This window comes from Gigantopelta aegis, chromosome 12 (genome assembly GCF_016097555.1).
Source record: "Gigantopelta aegis isolate Gae_Host chromosome 12, Gae_host_genome, whole genome shotgun sequence".
In the NCBI taxonomy this organism is placed as follows: Eukaryota; Metazoa; Mollusca; class Gastropoda; order Neomphalida; family Peltospiridae; genus Gigantopelta; species Gigantopelta aegis.
Window position 1 is genome coordinate 36,595,446 of NC_054710.1, and position 25,578 is coordinate 36,621,023.

A 25,578-nucleotide genomic window follows, 5' to 3' on the forward strand; every position below is an offset into this window, starting at 1 on the left:
TCTGTACAGGACGTTCCTACACAGGGCGGTCTAGTATACTTAGATATGGTGGAAAACACATTAACAGTAAAGAAAATAAATATATATTTTGTATATAAAGAAAATATATGTATATTTCGGATTATACTTAATAAAATATATAACGTGTGCGTGTGTAAATACATAAAAAAATATATGTAGTCAGGACAGCTATGTACAGAACTTTCCTATACAGGGCGGTCTAGTATTCTCTACTTAGATATGGTAGTAAACAGTAAATAAAATAAAATAAAAATATATTTTGTATATACAGAAAATATATGTATATTTCGGACAATACTCAATAGAATATATATATACATGTATATATATATATATATGAACTTTTAATGTTGTTATTACTCGGTATGTTTCAAATTTAATTATAAGTATTGTCTGTTATTACTTTTACGTTCATCTAGGTATGAACAAAAAAATCTTCCGCAAACTTATGTGAGAACGGCTTCGCCGATTCACACAGTTTACGGATGATTTATTTTGTTCATACCCCGATGAACGTAAAAGAAATAACAGACGCTCCTTAAATAATAATAATAATATATAAATATATATAGAGTGATGACGGCTCTGTACAGGACGTTCCTACACAGGTTCATCTAGTATTTTATATACTTAGATATGGGGGAAAACACATTAACAGTAAAGAAAATAAATATATTTTGTATAATACTCAATGCGTTCATGTTGACACTGTATAAAAACGTGTGTATGGGTAAACAGAACGGCACCTACCTTCAACACCCCCCCCCCCCTTCCCCCAAATCCCCCTTTTTTAAATTCTCACTTCATGGATATACATGTAACAGGATAATTTTTTTTTTTTTTTTTTAACTTTTCCCAATTAGATAGACACTAAGAAAAATGCAACAAAACACCTTCTGATATATAGACATATATATATAGACATATATTATATATATATATATATATATATATATATATATATATATATATATATATATATATATATATATACAGTCAAACCTGTCCTGGCGGCCACCTGTACTCAGCGGTCACCTACCTTAACCGGCCACTTTGTTCCTCCCAAACGATTTATAATGTAAATGCACCTGTAATAAGCGGTCACCTGTCTTAACGCGGCCAGCGGCCACCTAAATTGGAGCCCGAATCGCTAAAATACCTGCATTAAGCGGCCACAGTAAAGTTTTACTCTTATATAAAAGGGATATTTTAACAACAGCGATAAGGTGCAGCAAATAACCGATATTCACACCTTCAGGAATACTAGTACCCATTCAGTCCCGACATCTCCACTGTGTATTAATTAAGGAAGTATGAATCTGACATGCATCTAATTGCCTCTGGGCAGGCTACGCTTGACATTTGTAGATTCACTTACTATGACAATACATCGCATGAAGTCTGAATTAAATAATTAAATGGAAAAAGAAAACAAACTTGTGGAGAACGGTTAATTTAATATATTCTATTTGCATTATTTCTGAAGGCGACAACATGTCAAAAGTTGATTTATAGTCAACTATGAAGCACATATCCGTTAATTAGCAGTACAGACGTTAAAACAAGAAACAACAACAAATGTTTTAAAGACTATATATGTGGCAACTTGTACTCAGCGGCCACCTGTCTTAAGCGGCCACGTTTATCTACTCCCTTGTGTGGCCGCTTAAGACAGGTTTGACTGTATATATGTGTGTGTGTGTGTATATATATATATATATATATATATACACACACTCTCTCTCTCTCTCTCTCTCTCTCTCTCTCTCTCTCTCTCTCTCTCTCTCTCTCTCTCTCTCTCTCTCTCTCTCTCTCTCTCTCTCTCTCTCTCTCTCTCTCTCTCTCTCAAATATATATATCGATCGATGCCATAACCTGTCGATGCCATAACCTATGGAATCTGTCAAATGTTTTGTTTATACTTTTTACGAGATAGTCTTTTAATCTGGCGTTATGAAAACCCTCGAATACAAGTCGCAGAGACTCGATCTGTCCAAGTTGTTGCACTGCTTTTTAATTTGAACCATACCGCTGTAAATTTTAGCGGACCGTTTTCTACGGCCATTATACCATCTAATTCGAAATATGTACATGTTAGTTGCCAAAGTTTAAAAGTCTTCTACGAAGCTACTCAAGTCGCCCATAACAACCTGTCTGTCACGCCCCCCAATTTGTAAATAGACTAGTTTCAGTCTATTTTGTCAAGGGACGTTACTCTTCGTGCACATGCGCAATAGGAATGTGAAATACCTCTATTGTAACCTATACATTTGAAAGTTGTAATATACATTTTGAATCCGATTTTAACACACAATCCCCAAATATCTATATTACATCATGTTTGTGATTCAGGCAGAATCCTAAAAAAAATAATTCAAATTCAAAGCCTGGTATTAATTACTGATTTAAAAAAAATGCTGGCCTGTAATTAAGCATTCGTTCATTCATTCATTCATTCATTCCTTGAGTGCGTCATTAAATAAAACATTTCCTTCCTTAGTTCATTTCTTCCCAAAATTCAATGCCTGGTATTAATTACTGATGGGGTTTTTAATGCTGTATTGTAATTAAATATTAATTCTTTCTTTCTTTCTTTCTTTCATTTCATTCTTTCATTCTTTCTTTCATTCATTCATTCTTTCTTTCTTTCTTTCTCTTTCTTTCTTTCTTTCTTTCTTTCTTTCTTTCTTCTTTCATCATATCATTTCTTTCATTCAGTCAGTCAGTCAGTCAGTCAGTCAGTCAGTCAGTCAGTCCAGTCCGTCCGTCCGTCCGTCCGTCCGTCCGTCCGTCCATGCATGCATCACTAGTATAGCCTTGCATCCAGTCTAAGGCTGAGGACACACTACACACACAGATACACACAGAAGATGTTGACTGTAAGTGGAATGGTGGCTTCACGTTGCATGCCAAGATCCGTTGTTTGTTCTTGGTGCAAGGCCACCACATCTGACACTCCAAGCATGTTGTTGCCTTCCTCCACTGGGCCACATCGTGGCTGCCTGCGATCACATTCTTACCTGCGGTACACCTCTGCCTGCGATTGCGTTCTTACCTGCTGTACACCTGGAATTCCTGTGTTCGTTTCACAACAGGTGGGTGAATATGGTTAATACACCACTAAAAATCTCTTCACACTAACTCCAGGAACTTGTGGTTAAAATGGATTAACGTAATCGGTGATTACGAGATACGTACACCTGTAGTCGTAGTGTTTCAAGTGTTGAGAAGGTGAAAGTGAAAGTTACTTGTTAACCATATTGACCGCAAGATGCTCACGTTTTCAGTTGGTATGTGCTTTTTGTTTGGATGTACTAAACGTTTGTTCGTGGTAATGCTCTGCCTTGTGCAGAGGTATGGTTTCGATATTGGAATACAGTTTTGTCATTCTGTGATTTTTACATATTGTATCAGTGTTTCTGCCAGAAAGAAATTTTTTGTTATGGAAGTACGGAATTGAATGCAATCACAGTCAACAGGGGGTATGGGGGGGGGGAGGTCTCCCCTAGAAAGAAAATGGATTAAGTTTAGGGTTAGTGTTAAGAAAATCATACAGTAATGATAAGAGTAATTAATTTTGTCAAAAGGTTAACTTAAAAAAATCTGCAACAACATTTGGGTATGGTACTATACCTGTTTTACCCTCTGGCAGAAACCCTGCTCATCCCTGCAGACGTACTGTTTTACCCTCTGGCAGAAACCCTGCTCATCCCTGCAGACGTACTGTTTTACCCTCTGGCAGAAACCCTGCTCATCCCTGCAGACGTACTGTTTTACCCTCTGGCAGAAACTCTGCTCATCCCTGCATACGTACTGTTTTACCCTCTGGCAGAAACCCTGCTCATCCCTGCAGACGTACTGTTTTACCCTCTGGCAGAAACCCTGCTCATCCCTGCAGACGTACTGTTTTACCCTCTGGCAGAAACCCTGCTCATCCCTGCAGACGTACTGTTTTACCCTCTGGCAGAAACCCTGTGTGTATGTGTTTATTAGTGATGTCCCACTGATCAGTTAAAATTGAAAATTAATTGGTTGGACTCTCCCGATGATTAATTATTAAAATCCGTAATCAATTATGCAAGAAATGTAAAAGGCATATTGTCACAGACCATTGACCTATTTAATGGTCTAACGAAGTATTACCTGAACAAAAATAATTTGATTTGTCCCTAAATGTACTTTATTCAACCATCTCCTTAACCACCATACTCCATTTATTAATGACATTTTGTAAAAAAATAACTGAATTATGGCAATTGTCCATAATTCAAAAACTAAAATTGCCGACAGGGATGACCTGGATTTCACTCCATCATGGTTCAGTTAAGGTGATGCAATAGCTAGATTTGGTTTTCAACAATTAATGTAATTTTTATTTATTATCCATTTTTAGAGAAATAAGGTCCTTAAATCTGTGACAGTATGCCTTTAAGGACTGCAGTTTTAATGATGTCTGTCAGTGTGTATACTAACACATTAATAAGTACATGCATTTTGTTTATCCTCAAATTACTGGGATCATAGGCTTGATGGTTAAGCCATCAGACATCAGTCTGGTAGGTACTGGGTTCACACCTCGGTACTGGCTCCCCACCCAGAGCGGGTTTTAACAGCCCAATAGATTGGTGTCTCTGTCACTAACAACCAACCATTAACCAGTGTTCTAGGGACGGGACGTAGCCCGCTCCTTGCGCTGTTGGTCTGAGATCGATCCCTGTCGGTGGGCCCATTGGGCTATTTCTCGTTCCAGCTGCTGCATTACAACTGGAATATCAAAGGCTGTGGTATGTACTATCCTGTCTGTGGGATGGTGCATATAAAAGATCCCTTGCTGCTAATCGAAAAGAGTAGCCCATGAAGTGGCGACAGCGGGTTTCCTCTCTCAATATCTATGTGGTCCTTAACCATATGTCTGACGCCATATAACCATAAATAAAATGTGTTGAGTGTGTCATTAAATAAGTCATTTCCTTCCTTTCCTCTCAATATCTATGTGGTCCTTAACCAAATGTCTGACGCCATATAACCGTAAAATATAATGTGTTAAGTGCGTCGTTACATAAGATATTTCTTTTTAACCAGAGTCCTGGACAGACAGCTCAGATAGCCCAGAATGGTGAACTTTAATCTTAATTGGATATAAGCTAAAAAAATCTGGTTGAAACAATGTTTGTGTATGAAGCACTGTGTAATGAACTGCCAAGATGATGTAGGACAAGATAATTATTGACTGTCGTGTCTGTTACCTGGATATTGATCGTCAACATCATGTGATATTAACATCAACAGTGTTTATTGACAATGTCTTAACTGCATAATTCAAAAGGTTATCAGATAATTGCTGTATTACCTGTTTACATTACATTCAGTCAGGTCAAACACACATGTAGTAGATTGAGACTGACCCCTGTGACTATTGACCACAAGGCTCACATACACATGTGGTAGATTGAGACTGACCTCTGTGACTATTGACCACAAGGCTCACATACACATGTGGTAGATTGAGACTGACCTCTGTGACTATTGAGCACAAGGCTCACATACACACGTGGTAGATTGAGACTGACCTCTGTGACTATTGACCACAAGGCTCACATACACGTGTAGTAGATTGAGACTGACCTCTGTGACTATTGACCACAAGGCTCACATACACATGGTAGACTGAGACTGACCTCTGTGACTATTGACCACAAGGCTCACATACACATGGTAGATTGAGACTGACCTCTGTGACTATTGACCACAAGGCCCACATACGTGTAGTAGATTGAGACTGACCTCTGTGACTATTGAGCACAAGGCTCACATACACATGTGGTAGATTGAGACTGACCTCTGTGACTATTGACCACAAGGCTCACATACACATGGTAGATTGAGACTGACCTCTGTGACTATTGACCACAAGGCTCACATACACGTGTAGTAGATTGAGACTGACCACTGTGACTATTGACCATAAGGCCCACATACACATGTAGTAGATTGAGACTGACCTCTGTGACTATTGACCACAAGGCTCACATACACATGTGGTAGATTGAGACTGACCTCTGTGACTATTGACCACAAGGCTCACATACACATGTGGTAGATTGAGACTGACCTCTGTGACTATTGACCACAAGGCTCACATACACATGTGGTAGATTGAGACTGACCTCTGTGACTATTGACCACAAGGCTCACATACACATGTGGTAGATTGAGACTGATGTCTGTGACTATTGACCACAAGGCTCACATACACATTGTAGATTGAGACTGACCTCTGTGACTATTGACCAGAAGGCTCACATACACATGTAGTAGATTGAGACTGACCTCTGTGACTATTGACCACAAGGCTCACATACACATGTGGTAGATTGAGACTGACCTCTGTGACTATTGACCACAAGGCCCACATACACATGTGGTAGATTGAGACTGACCTCTGTGACTATTGACCATACGGCTCACATACAAGGCTGGTAGGTATTGGGTTCATTCCCTGGTACTGTCAATGATGATGCATAAGGCTACATCACGGACATTTCTAACCTCTACCATTCAGCCATCTACAGTCCCTAGTACCATCTGCCATCTGCTTAAAGATGACAAGTACTGGGGTGTTTTTTTCAGGATCACTGGCTTGGTGGTCAAGTCTGGTAGGTACTGGGTTCACACCTCGGTACTGGCTCCCCACCCAGAGCGAGTTTTAACAGCTCAATAGATAGGTATCTCTGTCATTAACAATCAACCATTAACCAGTGTCCTAGAAGCAGGACGTAGCCCAGTGGTAAAATGCCCGCTCATTGCGCAGTCGGTCTGAGATCGATCCTCGTCGGTGGCCCTATTGCGCTATTTCTCATTCCAGCCAGTGCATCACGACTGATATATCAAAGGGTGTGGTATGTATTACCCTGTCTGTGGCATAGTGCATATAAAAGATCCCTTGCTGCTAATCGAAAAGAGTTGTCCATGAAGTGGCGACACCGGGTTTCCTCTCTCAATATCTGTGTGGTCCTTAACCATATGTCTAACACCATATAACCGTAATAAAATGTGTTGAGTGTGTCGTTAAATAAAACATTTCCTTCAATCCTTCATGTTTCTTTGTGTTTATATTTGTATCACTCTCTATAAATTGTAAACAGAACGCTCACCATGATCCAGTCTTTTTAGACTTTTCGACATCTTCAGATAATCTCTTGACTCATAAAGCATGCATTATTATAGTTTTAATTATGACTAGTTTTGGAACAAATAATATAACTAAATATTTTGAGCAAGACTAACATTTACTGGATGAATATTATGGAGCTTACAATCCTCGTTAAATACCTAATATTATAATGTTTTTATTGGAATTAATTTAATGCAAATTGTAAGTCCCTGGTTCTTGTTTATGCAAACCAGCTGAACTGAAAATGGCAAATATTTTTTAGCAGGACTAACATTTACTGGACAAATATTATCGAGCTTACAATCCTCGTTAAGTACATAATATTATAATGTTTTTATCAGAGTTAATTTTATGCAAATTGTAAGTCCATAGTTCTTGTTTATGCAAACCAGCTGAACTGAAAACGGCAAAGTGTGTGTATGCCGAGCTGATATATTTTAACATGTTCATATACTACTATGGTTTTGAACATGTCTGTCCCGGGTCCTGTTTCTGGATAGCCAGAGGCCCGATCCAGGACAGAGGGTGTGTATGATATGGTTTAATGTTTTGGGTGAAAACCGTGGACATCATTTTCGTTGTTTGTGTGACAGGTCTGGGCGGTACTCGTGACAGGTGTGTAACCAGCATGGCACAATACTCATCTTGTTGTACTTGGTATGCAAAGGAATGGAATGTTTCTTTACAAAAGTTAAAGTTTGTTTTGCAGTCATCGTCTATTGGATGTCAAACATTGGATAATTTTGACACAGTCTTTGATACTTGTACGGCCATATGATTGTAAAAGCATAGACATTTTGATTATCTCCCACGCCGCGATGACTGATGTCTTCTGGCTTCGGTGGTTTTGACACAGTCTTTGAAAGGATAAAGTTTAAAGTTTGTTTTGTTTAACGACACTACTACAGTACATTGATTTATTAATCATCAGCTATTGGATATCAATTTTTTTGGGTAATTTTGACAGTCTTTGAGAGGAAATTTGCAACATTTTTCCATTAGTAGCAAGGGATCTTTTATATGCACTTTCTCACAGACAGGAAAGCACATACCACAGCCTTTGATATATAAGTTGTGGTGCGCTGGCTCCAACGAGAAATAACTCCTTAACACATTTTTTTATGTCTTAACATTAAAACCCCCAAAAACCCACCAATTGATCTTTATATGCACTTTTCCCATAGGTAGGACATTACATACCATGCCATTTGACGTGCAAGTCTTGAGGCATTGATTGGTGAGCATTCTACCACTGATCTCTATCGCTTCTCCTCCCCTTTCCAACTAGTATGATTACAGTTGTCTGATGACCACGAGTGGTGTTGATCCTACAACCTCTCACACCTCCAGGGATTTACCGGACGCACAAAACTTGCGTATAGGAGCACTAAAACTTAACTGGACCAGCAAAAATAGAGATACTGCGTCCCGTGGGACGCATAAAATATCTGACATTTTCAGTAACCCTGTCCACTATCAAAGATCGATCATTCTGTGTAACACACTATTTCTTATCTACCTATAAACTGCGTATTCAAATGGGGATTCCCCATATCGAAAACAAAAAGTTTTAATCTCTAGGAACACTGCGTCTTTATCCTTTGCTGCGCTTAATCGGGTAAAGTTGGTACTTTCCGGAAAGAGGTCGCAGATTTGCGATCATTCGGAACTTCTCGTCAACAGGCCGAACACAATCGGAAATTCGCGGTCGAATAAAACAAATTGGTTAAATGTTCTGATTTGCATTAACAAACAAGTAGCATGATTCATAAACAACGCATGGTATTGTGAGTATCATTTAGCTTGCAGGAAATGGCTCAAATAATAATACAGATCAAAGTGAAATGTTGATTTTGAAAGAGTAAACAATGAATACCGACATTGATTTCCCGAAAGGAAAAACAACAACAACACAGCTTGTTAAATTTCCTTTAATGAAACATATAGTATACACGTGATTTGTTGTCTGCAGCTCTCTGTCGTTTGTGTGGTTTTGGGACCCTTTGTTTTCAGGTTGGGACCCCCAGAAAAGAAAGAGGTGAGTCCAAGGGAGCCCATTTCAGAAAAACAAGGTAAATCCCTGCACACCTCAATCATTTTTCTCTTCCGACCGGCCTCGGTGGCGTCGTGGCAGGCCATTGGTCTACAGGCTGGTAGGTACTGGGTTCGGATCCCAGTCGAGGCATGGAATTTTTAATCCAGATATCGACTCCAAACCCTGAGTGAGTGCTCTAAAAAAATCTGTGTGGTCTTTAACCATATGTCTGACGCCATATAACCGTAAATAAAATGTGTTGAGTGCGTTGTTAAATAAAACCCTTCTTTCTTTCTTTCTTTCTTTCTTTCTTTCTTTCTCTTCCCCTCTCCCTTCCCCCTCCTCACCCCCCCCCACCCCCACCAGTTTGTATGATTACAGTTGTCTGATGACCTCTCACACCTCAATCATCTTTCTCTTCCCCTCTCCCTTCCCCCTCCTCTCCCCCCACCCCCACCAGTTAGTATGATTACAGTTGTCTTATCTTACATATCTCATACCTCAAAGGGGGGGGGGGAATGTAGCCCAGTGGTAAAATGTTTGCTTGATGCACAGTTGATCTAGGATCGATCCCCATTGGTGGGACCATTGGGCTCTTTCTCGTTCCAGCCAGTGCTCCACAACTGGTGTACAAATGCCGTGGTATGTACTATCCTGTCTGTGGGATGGTGCATATAAAAGATCCCTTGCGACAGCGGGTTTCCTTTCTATCTCAATATCTGTGGTCCTTAACTATATGTCCGACCCCATATAACCGTAAATAAAATGTGTTGAGTGTGTCGTTAAATAAAACATTTCCTTCTTTTTCTTCATACCTCAAGCGAAAATCTCTATCCCCCCCCCCCACTTGTATGATTACAGTTGTCTGATGATCAGTGTTGATCCCACAACCTCTCACACCTCAGACAGACATCTCTAGCACTAGGTAAATTTCTCCGCCATGTCTACCAAGTGTGTGTCGAGTATCTCAGACATTCACAGAACTACCAGTAAAGTGACATCAAAGCACAGTGTGCAAAATTGGTTTGGCTTATTTGTGTCATTGTTGATCCCACAACCTCTTCCACCTCAGACAGACATCTCTAACACTAGGTAAATTTTTCCACCATGTCTACAAAGTATGTGCAGAATTTCTCAGACGTTACAGGGTTTTATCACCTATGTTTCTAGACTGATAATCGGAACCATTCCCCACCATTCCTCAAAAGCTAGTCTTTTTGTATTTCCAATTTTGGAGTAAAAAATTCCCAATCAATGTAAATAATTCTCATTTTTTATTATTATATAAAGGCATATTTTGAATACAGTAAACAAGACTAGACATTAATTTGATAAAACAACGCTAAAATTCCCAAAGTCAAAGCCATGGGTGTCAAGTAAAATGTTAGAAATAAAACTCTGCATTCACATAACTGTACCAGCACAGTGACATCAAACCACAGCATGCATAATTGGTTTGGCTTATTGGTGTCAGAGCCTTAAGCATTGGCAGCAGTAGAGGCCCTTTGATGTCACTCTACAGAAGGAAAGCCATAAACACTTTCACTTTAATGGAGCATAGTTTATTTTTACATCTTCCATCTGGGGAACACTGCCCTTGCTATATGGGCCATGTCAGAGTGAACTGCAGACTTCCTATAAACTTGTACATTTACAAAACAATACATCAAAGTGATTGATGTCTCCTGCAAGTGTCTCATGGGTCTTAAAAATTTTAATGACACCCCAGCACATTGTTTAATGTCTGTTTAATGACACCCCAGCACATTCTTTAATGACACCCTAGCACATTGTTTAATGTCTGTTTAATGACACCCTAGCACATTGTTTAATGTCTGTTTGATGACACCCCAGCACATTGTTTAATGTCTGTTTGATGACACCCCAGCACATTGTTTAATGTCTGTCTGATGACACCCCATCACATTGTTTAATGTCTGTCTGATGACACCCCAGCACATTGTTTAATGTCTGTCTGATGACACCCCAGCACATTGTTTAATGTCTGTCTGATGACACCCCAGCACATTGTTTAATGTCTGTCTAATGACACCCCAGCACATTGTTTAATGTCTGTCTAATGACACCCCAGCACATTGTTTATTGTGTGTTTCATGACACCCCAGCACATTGTTTAATGTCTGTTTGATGACACCCCAGCACATTGTTTAATGTCTGTTTGATGACACCCCAGCACATTGTTTAATGTCTGTTTGATGACACCCCAGCACATTGTTTAATGTCTGTTTGATGACACCCCAGCACATTGTTTAATGTCTGTTTGATGACACCCCAGCACATTGTTTAATGTCTGTTTAATGACACCCCAGCATATTGTTTAATGTTTGTTTAATGACACCCCAGCACATTGTTTAATGTTTAGTCTTTTCAATTCCAACAAGGCTTACTAAGATGTTTTTCAAATGAAACTGAAAATTCCCAAAATTTTGTAAAACAATACTAAAATTCCCAAAGTCTAAGCCATGGGTGTCAAGTCAAACTGCAGAAATAAAACCCTGCATTCATAGAACTGTATATGTTTAAATTTTGTACTATCCTGTCTGTGGGAGGGTGCATATAAAAGATCCCTTGCTGCTAATCAAAAAGAATAGCTCATGAAGTGGCGACAGCGGGTTTCCTCTCTCTATATCTGTGTGGTCCTTAACCATATGTCTGATGCCATATAACTGTAAATAAAATGTGTTGAGTGCGTCGTTAAATAAACCATTTTCTTCTTCCTTATCAGATATTTTCTTATCAGATATTTTTTTATAGTGAACAAATGAGCTTTGTGTATTGCTATGTGACATTTCCTCACTGATTCGGACCGGCCTCGGTGGCGTCGTGGTTAGGCCATCAGTCTACAGGCTGGTAGGTACTGGGTTCTGATCCCAGTCGAGGCATGGGATTTTTCAATCCAGATACCGACTCCAAACCCTGAGTGAGTGCTCCGCAAGGCTCAATGGGTAGGTGTAAATCACTTGCACCGACCAGTGATCCATAACTGGTTCAACAAAGGCCATGGTTTGTGTTATCCTGCCTGTGGGAAGAGCAAATAAAAGATCCCTTGCTGCCTGTCGTAAAAAGAGTAGCCTATGTGGTTGACAGCAGGTTTCCTCTAAAAAACAGTGTCAGAATGACCATATGTTTAACGTCCAATAGCCAATGATAAGATAAAAAATCAATGTGCTCTAGTGGCATCGTTAAATAAAACAAACTTTACTTTTCCTCACTGACTATGGCTGTCACATCAACAGTTGGCTTCAGTGACTTCTCCTGGGAGATCTACTCCTTGTCCCTATCAAAACTGATGACATCTTCTTCATTAAGATTCCTTTCAAATGATGGTCTGTTGGATGTTTTGTTTGCCGTTTTGATTGGTTGAGAGGATTCCATCCATCGGCAGTGATTGGTCAAGAGGGTGTATTGTAATGCCAGTGATTGAAGACATTGTCAGAGATGAATGGCACAATATCGGTGAGTGCCAAGCTTTCTGTTTGCAGATGATTGGCCGACTTTGCTGATGCTTGCTTCTTGCTAATTAGCACTGATTGAACTCTGCTATGAATCATATTCTTAGACATAGGGTTGCACAGGAGGGTTGAGGTTGTAAAGACAAGAGTTGCATGGATAATGTGACTTGTAATATGGATTGCCCAGGGCTCGAACTTAAGAATCTGTGTCCCACAGCGATTTTTAAAAGAATTGCAATGGGTGAAACAGTCCACTAACGGCAATTTTGAGCCTGCCTATGGCAATTTTTTAGAAAGTGACATTTGCAGCAAATAAACCTGATTGAAAGGCTATCTTGTTATATGTAGACATCTTTTAAATGTGCAGATGTTAATGTTGGCAGATAAATGTACACCAGGTGTATACATTTCGCAATTATTGAGGAGCTTGATCGACAGCACAAAAGTGCCATCAGTAATGCTCGCTACCCAAGGCAATTTATATCTCAATGACGGCAATCGTCGTCGGTGCTGTTGTTAAGTTCGAGCCCTGTTGCGTATATATGCTTCTGCTTTTAGCTGTTGTGGTGATGTGATAATACAGTTTTACAGCAGTTTACTGACATTCTGTGATAAAGATGATATATAGTGGTAGGAATATCGGTTATATTCCAGTTGTAGACCTATTGTCAAGAGGGGCAGTTGGTTCTACTTATTCTCTCTGTGATTATCGTCTACATGAAAAACAAGCACCCGTCCTCCACCAGCCAACCCTCCCTTCCCTGTACCCATTAAACAATACAATGGATCTTACGTTTCTCTTCTCTTTTTTCTCTTTTTTTGTCGGACACAACACTGTTTGCCAAAAAAGCCAAACTTAATTGGTTATTCAATCCAGTTTGGGCTACCGCCAACGTTTAATATATAATTTTAGTTATTAATTTTTAGTTTTTTTCAAAATATGATACAGTGGTAGCAAACTCAATCTCTTTATAATAACGAAATTGGTTATGACATATTGTACTGTGTAAATCAAGCTTAGCTCTGTTGATAGTTTAGTTGTAACTGTGAAAATGCTGATATGGAAATTGTGAGGGATAGTAACTTAAATTAACAGTACACATTCCTCCAGATGTTATAACTTTTTCTGTCTGAGTAAATTATGGGGAACAATAACTTAAATTAAGAGTACCTCCAGTTGTCATAACAAATAATGTTTTAGGTGTAAATTGTGTGCAGTATGTAGTTAATTAAAATATCAGGACACTTACATGTACATTTAGTTGTTATGACAAATTGTACTGTGTGAATGTACCTCCAGTTGTTACATCAAATTGTACTGTGTGAATGTACCTCCAGTTGTTACATCAAATTGTACTGTGAATGTACCTCCAGTTGTTACATCAAATTGTACTGTGTGAATCTACCTTCAGTTGTCATGTCAAATTGTACTGTGTGAATCTACCTCCAGTTGTTACGTCAAATTGTACTGTGTGAATGTATCTTCAGTTGTTATGTCAAATTGTACTGTGTGAATCTACCTTCATTTGTTACATCAGATTGTACTGTGAGAATGAAAGTGATGTCTTCGGTGATCTCTTATAACTATGGCAATGGTAATCTGGAAGTCGTGGGAAAAGGTAACATTACACTTCTTCTTTCATTATTGAGCAGCGTGGACCTCCCGTACTGTTTACGGAATTCACCCGTGGTTGTTGATTTATTGCAGCCACTGCTCTTAGTGTTGAGAGAAACCTCCATTATAATGACAGTTCATGGGCTACATGCTTCCTTACTGCCATCAAATGTAATAAAATTAACATTCTTCTTTTTTCTTTTTTAAATGATAGGCTTCAGACATCTGACAGTTGTGGAATATCTGATGGACACATGCACATGCATACATGCATTCATGCACATGCATATACATGCATATATACACGTACACATTCACACCAAAAAACACAGACAGACACACACACACACACACACACAGAGAGACACACACACATGCAGAGAGAAAGACACACATACACACATATACACACATACACACATACAGACACACACACACGCACACACGCACACACACACACACACGCAGAGAGAGACACACACACATATACACACATACAGACACAAACACATACACACAAACACATGCAGACACATATACACATATACATACACACACACACACACACACATGCAGACACAAACACACAACACAACACCGCACACACAGTTATAGAATTGAGCATGTTTTAGGAAAAGAGACTGAATGTTAGGGAACTGGCCTCAGTGGCGTCATGGCAGGCCATCGGTCTACAGGCTGGTAGGTACTGGGTTCAGATCCCAGTTGAGCTATGGGATTTTTAATCCAGATACTGACTCCAAACTCTGAGTCAGTGCTCCGCAAGGCTCAATGGGTAGGTGTAAACCACTTGCACCAACCAGTGATCCATAACTGGTTCAACAAAGGCCATGGTTTGTGCTATCCTGTCTGTGGGAAGCGCAAATAAAAGATCCCTTGCTGCTAATCGGAAGAGTAGCCCATGTAAAGTGGCGACAGCGGGTTTCCTCTCAAAATCTGTGTTGTCCTTAACCATATGTCTGACGCCATATAACCATAAATAAAATGTGTTGAGTGTGTCGTTAAATAAAACATTTCTTTCTTTCTTTCTTTCTGAATGTTAGGGCAGGAGGGGGTAGGTGGGGCACTGGCCCTTCACCTCTGAAAATAATGTGTTGCCCACACCCAGTGAAAATCAAATTAATATATAGCCCCCTCAAATTGAAAATCAAATTAGTATATAGCCCTCCCCAATTGAAAATCAAATTAATATAAAGCCCCCTAATTGAAAATCAAATTAATATATAGCCCCCCCCCTTGAAAATCAAATTAATATATACCCCCCCTTGAAAATCAAATTAATATAAAGCCCCCTAATTGAAAATCAAATTAATATATAGCCCCCCCCCTTGAAAATCAAATTAATATATAGCCCCCCCTTGAAAATCAAATTAATATATAATACCCCCAATTGAAAATCAAATTAATATATAGCCCCCCCCCCTTGAAAATCATATTAATATATAGACCCCCCCCTTGAAAATCAAATTAATATATAGCCTCCCTTTGAAAATCAAATTAAAAAATATCGCCCCCAATTGAAAATCAAATTAATATGTAGCTCCCCCCCCCCCCATGAAAATTCAAATTAATATATAGCCTTTCCCCCCACACTCAATCGCTGTCATCTTGTGACACCAATGTTACCTGTCCAAATGACAAAAGGTTTGTCCACGCTGAAGGGACTGACTAACTGACTGTGTTCCATCTAAGTCATCTTAAATGTGGAAAATTGCAAAAGTGTGTTGTATTGATTTTGTACCAAGAGCGGATGACCATGAGTCTGGGGCAGTGAGACCTGTGTGATATGTCATGATGTAAATACGCAGTTTACTCCCGCTCTCTCTCTCACCCTAGTTTCTACAGATGTGGTTCCTCTGTTGCTATGATGTCGAAAGGTATGGGAAGTGTTTCTTTCTTGTGGTGTAAATACTCTGTATGTTTTGTACAAGAGTATGTCTCCTCCGTTTGATATAGATACACTTGTATGATATCACAAGTGTGTGTGTAGTCAAATCTGGATTGTGTTCGATACAGTGAAGCCATTTTTATTGGTCATCTATTTACACAGACATTTTATTCTTCCTACACATCTTACATAGTACAACCTGACCTGTATTAAACAAACAACTTTTTATTAGTCACGTACTGATCCAACCAGAGGTAGCAATAAATTTCATCTCTGTACTTCTGTCTGTCTGTCTGTTTGTGTCTGTCTGTCTGTCTCTGTCTGTGCATATGTCTGTCCCATATATAGTGTTTTGGACCTTTGGGGTTTGGGGGTTAGTAAAATATATACAAGTACATATCATGTGGCACAGCAGATTTAAAAAGAAATGAAGCAAAACCATTATTTGATGTCGAACTGATTATTTGAGTGTTGTAGCTTCTTTTCTGTTATGCTTTTTACGTCAAGTTTGTCAGATACAGGCCTGAAGGGAGATAACTGTAGCTTCCATATTTTATCTTTTTGTATGCCAAAGCTTGTCAGTGTTAAACTGTTTGGATATATACATATGTATACATGTCATCTGTTTAATGATTGTTTTTATTAATTAGTTACATACCTGCACAGGCATAGGATTGTGCCAAAAGGTAGGAGGCACACACACACACACACACACACATGCACACATGTATAAATATATAAAAACCATCGCTGCTCCTACAAAGTTGGGGTCATATGTCTCCCTTGTCCCCCCCACCCACCCTCTGCTTCCTATGCCTATTCATTCATTCAGCCACTTGCCTATTCATCCTTTCATCCATCATTCCATTCATCTATCCATCTGACCATTGTTTTGTTGTAAATCACAAATCAATTATTTCATCACATGCTTGTTATAATAGTAACCCACTACTAAACCTATCCCACCCTCGTATGATTTGTGGAACTGTCCTCACTAGAAGGCAGTGGTTTTTGCTGCACATTGAACTAAGGGTGACTCAGTGTTATAATTACAAATCAATTATTTCATCACCTGCCTGTTACAGTAATAACCCCCTCCCATCCCCAAATAATTGTGGAACTGCCCTCATAAGACTGAACTGGATTTTACTGCACATTGAATTAACGATGATTCACAGTTATAAATCACAAATCAATGATATCACCTGCCTGTTGTAATGAAGTCTGTAATTCAGACATATGGAAACAGGTGAACTTTGATAACAGACCACTTGGAAGTAAAGATGTGGGTGACCTTCTTAATAAAGACATGTCTGTTGATAATTGTTATTGATCGGATATGAAGAATCGTCATATTTATTGATATTAACCCGGCAATTTAGTAACAATACAGGTTATAGGACTGAACTTCGCTAGAGTTATTATTTGACTGTAGTTTTTGTTGTTGATTACTATAGCAACTATGCTAAAATACAGTGTTTATCATATCTTTCTGTGTGTCTCTGTCTGTCTGTCTGTCTGTCGGTCTGTCTCCTCTCTCTCCTCTCTCTCTCTCTCTCTCTCTCTCTCTCTCTCTCTCTCTCTCTCTCTCTCTCTCTCTCTCTCTCTCTCTCTCTCTCTCTCTCTCTCTCTCTCTCTCTCTCTCTCTCCCTCCCTCCCTCCCTCCCTCCCTCTCCCCTCTCTTTTCTCCCCTCTCCCAAGTGTGAGAATAGCTATATCAGGGAACATTTTGTTTTCATAATCTTGATTAGTGACTTTTCTCATCACATGACGCTATACTGAACAAAGTATTCTCTGTGTATGTTATACCTGTTGTTTAAAATGTGCTGAGGTGTTGTTAAACAAACATTCCTTTCTTTTCCCTACATGTACAAACTCTACACAAACTGGTACCACTGCTTGTACTGCTCACAGAATGTGGCAGCTGATGTTACAGGATGTTGTAGCTCATGTAATTCTGTCATGTGTAATGTTTGTGTTGTGTGTACGCGCTGACAGTGTTTTGTCATACGTGCTGATATATGTATGATGATGGTACATTGTTTACATGTAGATTGCCAGTTGTAGGTTGCCGTTTGTATGTTGCCATTTGTATGTTTGCATGTTTCTTTTGGGTGAGGGGGGATGTAGCTCAATGGTAGGAGCAATGGGGAGAGGGGTTGTAGCTTAGTGGTAGAAGCAGTGGAGGAGGGGGGATGTAGCTCAGTGACAGGAGCAATGGGGAGAGGGGTTGTAGCTTTGTGGTAGAAGCAGTGGGGAAGAGGGAATGTAGCTCAGTGGTAGGAGCAATGGGGAGAGGGGTTGTAGCTTAGTGGTAGAAGCAGTGGGGGAGGGGGGATGTAGCTCAGTGACAGGAGCAATGGGGAGAGGGGTTGTAGCTTTGTGGTAGAAGCAGTGGGGAAGAGGGAATGTAGCTCAGTGGTAGGAGCAATGGGGAGAGGGGTTGTAGCTTAGTGGTAGAAGCAGTGGGGGAGGGGGAATGTAGCTCAGTGGTAGGAGCAATGGGGAGAGGGGTTGTAGCTTAGTGGTAGAAGCAGTGGGGAGGGGGAATGTAGCTCAATGGTAGGAGCAATGGGGAGAGGGGTTGTAGCTTAGTGGTAGAAGCAGTGTGGGAGGGGGGATGTAGTTCAGTGACAGGAGCAATGGGGAGAGGGGTTGTAGCTTAGTGGTAGAAGCAGTGGGGGAGGGGGAATGTAGCTCAGTGGTAGGAGCATGGTGGAGTAGTTCAAGGGTATGATCAGTGGGGGAGGGGTGTAGCTCAAGGGTATGATCAGTGGGGGAGGGGTGTAGCTCAAGGGTGGGATCAGTGGGAGAGGGAAATGTAGTTCAGTAGGAGAGGGGTGTAGCTCAGTGATAGGAGCAGTGGGGAGAGGGTTGTAGGAGCAGTGGGGAGAGGGTTGTAGGAGCAGTGGGGGAGGATTGTAGCTCAGTGTAGGAGCAGAGGGGGAGGGGGGTTGTAGTTGAGTAGTAGGAGCAGTGGGTCATCAGTGGGTTTCAGCCACATATGCTATTCCTACAAACTGCAAGGTTTCTTTTATAAGTACTTTCCTGTAGACAGGATATAGTTACTTTGGGGTACCAATCATGAGGCACTGATTGGGATGAGGAAAACACCAAGTCCATGGAGGGGGATTGATCCTACAACCCATTATATTCCGGTGAAACATTTTACCACTAAGCTACATCTCACCTCCAGGCTGTTACGGATTTACACAGGTGAAATCTATGCAGAATACTAATTTTAATTTCAAGGTTGGTGTGGATTTGCCAGGTTGATGTGGATTTGCCAAATTGATGTGGATTTGCCAAATTGATATGAATCAACAAGATTGATATAGATTCACAACATTTGACACTGTGGATTTCAAGGTTGATCAGATACAAGATTAACAAGGTCAATTTTTATATCAAGCTTGACATCAAGTTGCAAGGTTACAAAGGTGTCATAAAATTCATATAGAAGGACAAGGTTCTTCCAAATTCACAAGGATTTCAAGGTTGCTGTGGATTCGCAAAGTTGATATATATGAATCATGGTTGATATGGATTTACAAGGTTAATGTGGATTTGGATGGTTCACTAGGTTGCTGTTAATTTCACAAATTTAAATAATATATTCAGTATTGATATTGATATCAACAGTGTTTGTTCCGCAATCAAATACAGCGGTTTGGAATTGGCCAACTGGCTCGATGTGGGTTGACATTGTTATATACATATTCACAATGTACTCTGCTCATATTTGTGGTGTACAATTTCAAGGCTTTTAATTCTTGAATTAGTAAAGTGTGTGTGTGTGTGTGTGTGTGTGTGTGTGTGTGTGTGTGTGTGTGTGTGAGAGAGAGAGAGAGAGAGAGAGAGAGAGAGAGAGAGAGAGAGTGAGTGTGAGTGTGTTTTTGTGGCTGTGTGTGTGTTTGTGTGTGTGTGTGTGTGTGTGTGTGTGTAATTGTGTGTGTAAAGGATGTTATTGTAATTTACTGCCAATTGCACTTATATACAGCAAAGACACTGTAATTGTAAATATTCTCTTAGTAATGATATTAAAATAGAGAAACATTAAATGAGTTGTATTGACTAATATTTTCTCATAAAAAAAATTCATAAACTGATATTTTCTCATAAATGAACTGTAAATTGATGATAGTTTTATCTATATAGCTTGTATACACTGATAGTTTATAAAAATAAGTTGTACAATGATACAGTCTCATATAATAAGTCTGGTATGCTGATACATGTAGTTTGTAATAAATAAGTCTTATATATATTGATAATTTGTTACAAATAAGTCTTATACATTGGTAATTTGTCATCAGACTGATACATTGATAGTTTGTCATATATTAGTCTTTTACATTGATAGTTTGTCATAAATGAGTCTTATGCCTTGATAGTTTGTCATATTTGAGTTTTGTATGCTAGTAGTTTGTAATAAATCAGTTATACGTTGATAGTTTGTCATAAATAAGTCTTATACATTGATAGTTTGTTGTAAATGAGTCTTATACATTGATATTTTGTCATAAATAAGTCTTATTCATTAATAGTTTGTAATCAATAAACATTACACATTGATAGTTTGTCATATTTGAGTTTGTATGCTGATAATTTGTCATAAATAAGTCTTATACATTGATGGTTTGTCATAAATAAGTCTTATACATAGATAGTTTGTCATAAATAAACGTTATACATTGATAGTTTATCATAATTGAGTTTTGTATGCTGATAGTTTGTCAAATAAGTATTATACAGTGATAGTTTGTCATAAATGAGTCATATGTTTATGGTTTGATATAAATAAGTTATGTATTTATAGCTTGTCATAAATAACTTATATATGCTGATAGTTTGTCATAATAAGTAAGCCACACACCCACACGGCGACACGTGGATTCGGTGATGCATGACAAGAGCTAGTTGTTTGATTGAGGTGTGACATCATCACGTAAGACACGCTTCATTCGTTTCAGACTCGGAGCCGGGGACAATGGCCAAACGTGAAAAGCCTCGCAGCAGTTGACAAGAATAACCTGCGCTAACCAGCGAGCTACTTCCTAAACAACCATTACCAATCATTACTAGGAATTCATCGCTCGTAATGCAAGAGTTCTTACATTAACGCCAGGCGTAACATTGCCATTATAATATCTCCACCACTTCGAACTGAAAATTACGGGAGGAAAAAACATGCAGGTTATCTAAACTATAATTCTCTTTTATGTGTATTAAAAAAAAAAAAAAAAAAAAAAACCCACTGGTTTATATTACTTGGAACTGAGCTTTTACGATTATGCAAATCAAAACAAATTTGTGTTCGTAGAAAGTAATGAATCATTAATATATTATTTCCTATTGGAGTTGTTTTTATACGTCAAGGGCACCTATGCATCAACAAATGCAAATACTACATGCTGTAGAACAAATAGTTATAATTTGGCTGAAACATTAAATTAATTGTGTATAGTGTGTGCTGTTTACATTTGGTAATTAACAATGCACATGACAGTTGCAGGACAAATGTGACAGAAAACTTGATTTAATTCAGTTAAAAGTTCTGTGTTTTGATAAAAACAAATACATAGCAAATATTTTATGAATAGCTTCACATAATTTAGCTGAAACATTAAATTAAATTGTGCATATAGTGTGTATTGTTTTCACATAGCGACCATTACATATGGCATACTTCACCTAAAAGTCCTGTATTAGTATAAAACAAATACACAGTTAGGGTTGTTTTTATAAAGCGTCAACTGCACGTGGCATACCGCGTGCACCGACTGTTGCAAGGCCAGACGAATTTGACAGATAACTTGATGTAATTCGACTGACAGGACGGAATCGGGTTTGAATGATGAATGAGTGCTGACACCTGCAATTTGTTTACAGCAATAGAGTCATCAATATTAAACCAGCTGACGTCACTCCACGGTGTGGACACCAGTTTGATAATGTCACTCGTTGGAACTCAAACGGAAGATTTTTCTTTCTGTGGTTTGGGTGTAGGTTAACTGCATAATACATGCTAGTAATTGTCACAAGATACAGTGATTTAAGTTACGATTCCTTCTGTAGTCTGGATATAGATGACTGCATACTACATGACAGTAACATCATAAGATACAGAGATTTAACTTGCGTTTCTTTCTTTTAGTCTGGATATAAATATTCTACATAATACACAGCAGTAATCTAACGAGATACAGTCAATTAAATTACCTTGATGTGAAAATTAGCTACAGAAATCCTATTGCAATTGAGAATTTAAAAACTGATATTGTAGAAAAACAGTCTAGAGACAGTGTGACTGGCCGTTCAGAACTAGTGAGTATACTCCACTGTACATAACAGTATATATTTATGTGGGCAGCCGGCGCTGTTGTATAATAACTCATTTTTGTCATGGTGAACTCTTCATCCCGGTAAGGTATGATTGTTTATGGTTAGCTCCACACTCGGGCTAACCTGTAGGTAGGTGTGTGGAAGATACAATTGTTAAACCAAGACGAGAATACTAATACCAACACTAGTATATAGGTGTGTAGATGATAGCATCGTGTAAAATTTGACACAGATTGGTGGAAGAAAATAGACTAGTAAATAGGTGTGTAGCATCGTTATTCCAAAAGTAAAATTTTACACAGATGTTTGGAAGGTAATCTTTCGTAGATATTTGGAGTTGTGTAGAAGCTAGTACTGTTATTCAAGATGAGGATTTAGCTGTGATTGTCCCATTAAAAGAAACAAGTAGTTAGGTGTGTAGACAGTATTATCAGTAAAAAGCCAATTGGTAAATTGGTGTGTAGACAATAGCATTGTTAAATAAATATAAAGTTAAACAATTCAACACTGATAATTTTTCTGGCATGAGGAAACTGAATTTTTAACTACGTGCATAGACAGTACTACCATGAAATAAAGTTTAAAATGCACAAATTGACATTAGTGCTAAAATTTTAATTAACATTTGAGAATCATTGAACTAACATTGCAGACTATAGAAAGTAGTTTGTTTGTTAAAAGGTACATTTAAATTTTTTAAAATAATCATAACATGCTGTTAAATGATATCTTGCTATTAAGTTTAAAAACAATTTTAAAAAAAAGTGGAATTCTTTTCTTGGTCGGATAACCTGTGAAAGATATACCTGTGAATGATTAATAAATAATTGAATACAAGTTTTCTACATTTTTCAAGAGGAATTATTCTGTTATACAGCTAATTTGCAAAGGATTACTTGAAAACTTTCACCAATAACCTATTGAGTAACCTTTAGCCTTACGTGTCAGTGTTTTATGTAAGTCATTTTATCATAATTGTGTTATAGCTCCACAAGTTGTCTCTATCATTCTTTGCCTAGCTCAAATTGTGCCGGAATTGCAGAAAATCAATACAGCAGCACCGCGTGACAAAATCTTCCTCCGTGTGGCAGACGGACGAGTTAAAACTGATGTCTGCTTCTGTTGTTTTTCTTCATCACACTCCATCAGGTGGCAGCTTGGGCAATTCATTCCAAGGAGAATTCATGCAGGTCTAACCAGCAACTGACATGCAAAGTCTGTTAGTCTTTTAATGGAGAATTCGGCTCGCAAGAAGAAGACGACGACAACTACAACAAGATGAATATGTTGTCCAGTTGTGATGTTCTTCTGTGTATGGTGAGGTACAGAACCATGGATTAAAATCCTCACCAAATTTCGTTATGGATTTTACGAGCTGCTTTTAGTGTATGATGTACACGCATATTGGCAGACCAACATATTTCGAGGGAATTTAATGGATTGTAAGTGAATATACTAATCACAACCCAGGAATTTGTTTTAAAGATTCTGAAGCCATATATATCAAGATGAAAGATTGCTCTCCGTGAAAAGACTAAAGATTTTTAAAACTGAAATAAAATTGCACTGAAATGGAAAAACTAAATCTTGGATATGGGAAAACTACATAAGAAAATTTATGTAATGGATTTTTTAATTTAATTTTTTTTTTTTTTTTTTTTTTTTTTTTTTTTTTTTTTTTTTTTTTTTTTTTACTAGCAACTAGTCCAGAGACCCTGTTTGGGTTGTGAAACATGAAGTTGTGTTTTCCTCCAATTTAACTAGTCAAGAGACCATTTGTTTTGTGATGATGAAATTGTGTTTTTCACCAATTTAACTAGTCAAGAGGCCCTCTTTAAGATGTGCGATAATGGAAGTGTTTCTTTTTGACTAACTAGTCTTTGAGGCCCATTTGTTGGGTTGTGATCTGTGGATTTACCTTGAGGTGGAACCAAAAACGAGTGAGGCCCCAAATGGGTTGTGAAGTGTGATGTTGATGGACTCCCAGTACAGTATGTTTGATGTTCAGAACATCTACGGCACGCCTCAAATTCCGAGGAAGCGACCATGTCTACGACCTCGCAGGATGACCCTCATTGACCTCAGGTACAATTTGCTCGCGTTTCTTCCTTCTTGTTTTCCTCCTGTTTCCATACCTGCATGGCTGCCTGTTTCATATCCAGCATACATTAATTAAAAACAGTGATGTTCATTAGGTCTAGTTTTGATGTTGCTCGTTAAATTATGTTTGAAGTTTTGTTACAAGTCGTTTATCTGTTACTATAGCATGGCTACCTGTCTTGTTTTATATCCAGCATACATTAATTAAAAATTGGTGTTCGTTAGTTCTAGTTTTGAAGTTGCTAGGTAATAGTGTTTGAAGTTTGTTACAAGTCTGTTGTTAAACATTCATTAATTTTTTGTTACAAGTCGTTTGTCTGTTACTGGACGTTTGGCATGGCTACGTATTCATTTTATATCCAGCATATGTTAATTAATATAATCGCGTTACTTTCTCCGTGTTTTCATATTGCTAGTTAAAAATTGTTTGAAGTTTGTTACACGTGGTCTGTTTCCTACTTTTTTTAACCACATGTATAGTTGAGTGCAGTGGCAGGGGTGGGATTGGGGTTGGAAGGGGTAATTGCCCAAATAGTAAGTCTACAGATGGCTCTGTTATGTTCATACACTGTTGCTACGATACATGTTTGATATTAATACTATCATGTTTCATATTGCTGCTATGTTTGTTTGATATTGTTAATCTTGTGGGATTATTACTGTTTATGTTGTTGATTCAGCTGTTGATTCAGCATATTACTGTTTATGTTGTTGATTCAGCTGTTGATTCAATATATTAGTGTGTTGTTGATTCAGCATGTTACTGTTTATATTGTTGAGTTAACTGTTGATTCAGCATATTACTGTTTATGTTGTTGATTCAGCTGTTGATTCAGCATATTACTGTTTATATTGTTGATTCAGCATATTACTGTTTATGTTGTTGATTCAGCATATTACTGTTTATGT

At 38.4% G+C, this 25,578-nt stretch overlaps 1 protein-coding gene across 7 annotated transcripts in view; it reads left to right on the forward strand.

Annotated features, from left to right (window-relative positions):
* LOC121386278 (serine-rich adhesin for platelets-like) overlaps positions 1-25,578 on the forward strand; it is a 174,595-nt gene that overhangs the window by 58,483 nt on the left and 90,534 nt on the right. For 3 of the 7 annotated variants that reach the window (XM_041517125.1, XM_041517126.1, XM_041517128.1), the window contains exon 2: positions 21,198-24,654. The exons of 2 other annotated variants lie outside the window; for them this stretch is intronic. In XM_041517125.1, the coding sequence (XP_041373059.1) occupies positions 24,539-24,654 (116 nt within the window). In that variant the 5' untranslated portion in view covers positions 21,198-24,538. The remainder of the gene's footprint in view (positions 1-21,197; positions 24,655-25,578) is intronic. 2 more of the 7 variants (XM_041517123.1, XM_041517124.1) reach the window with 2 other exon arrangements.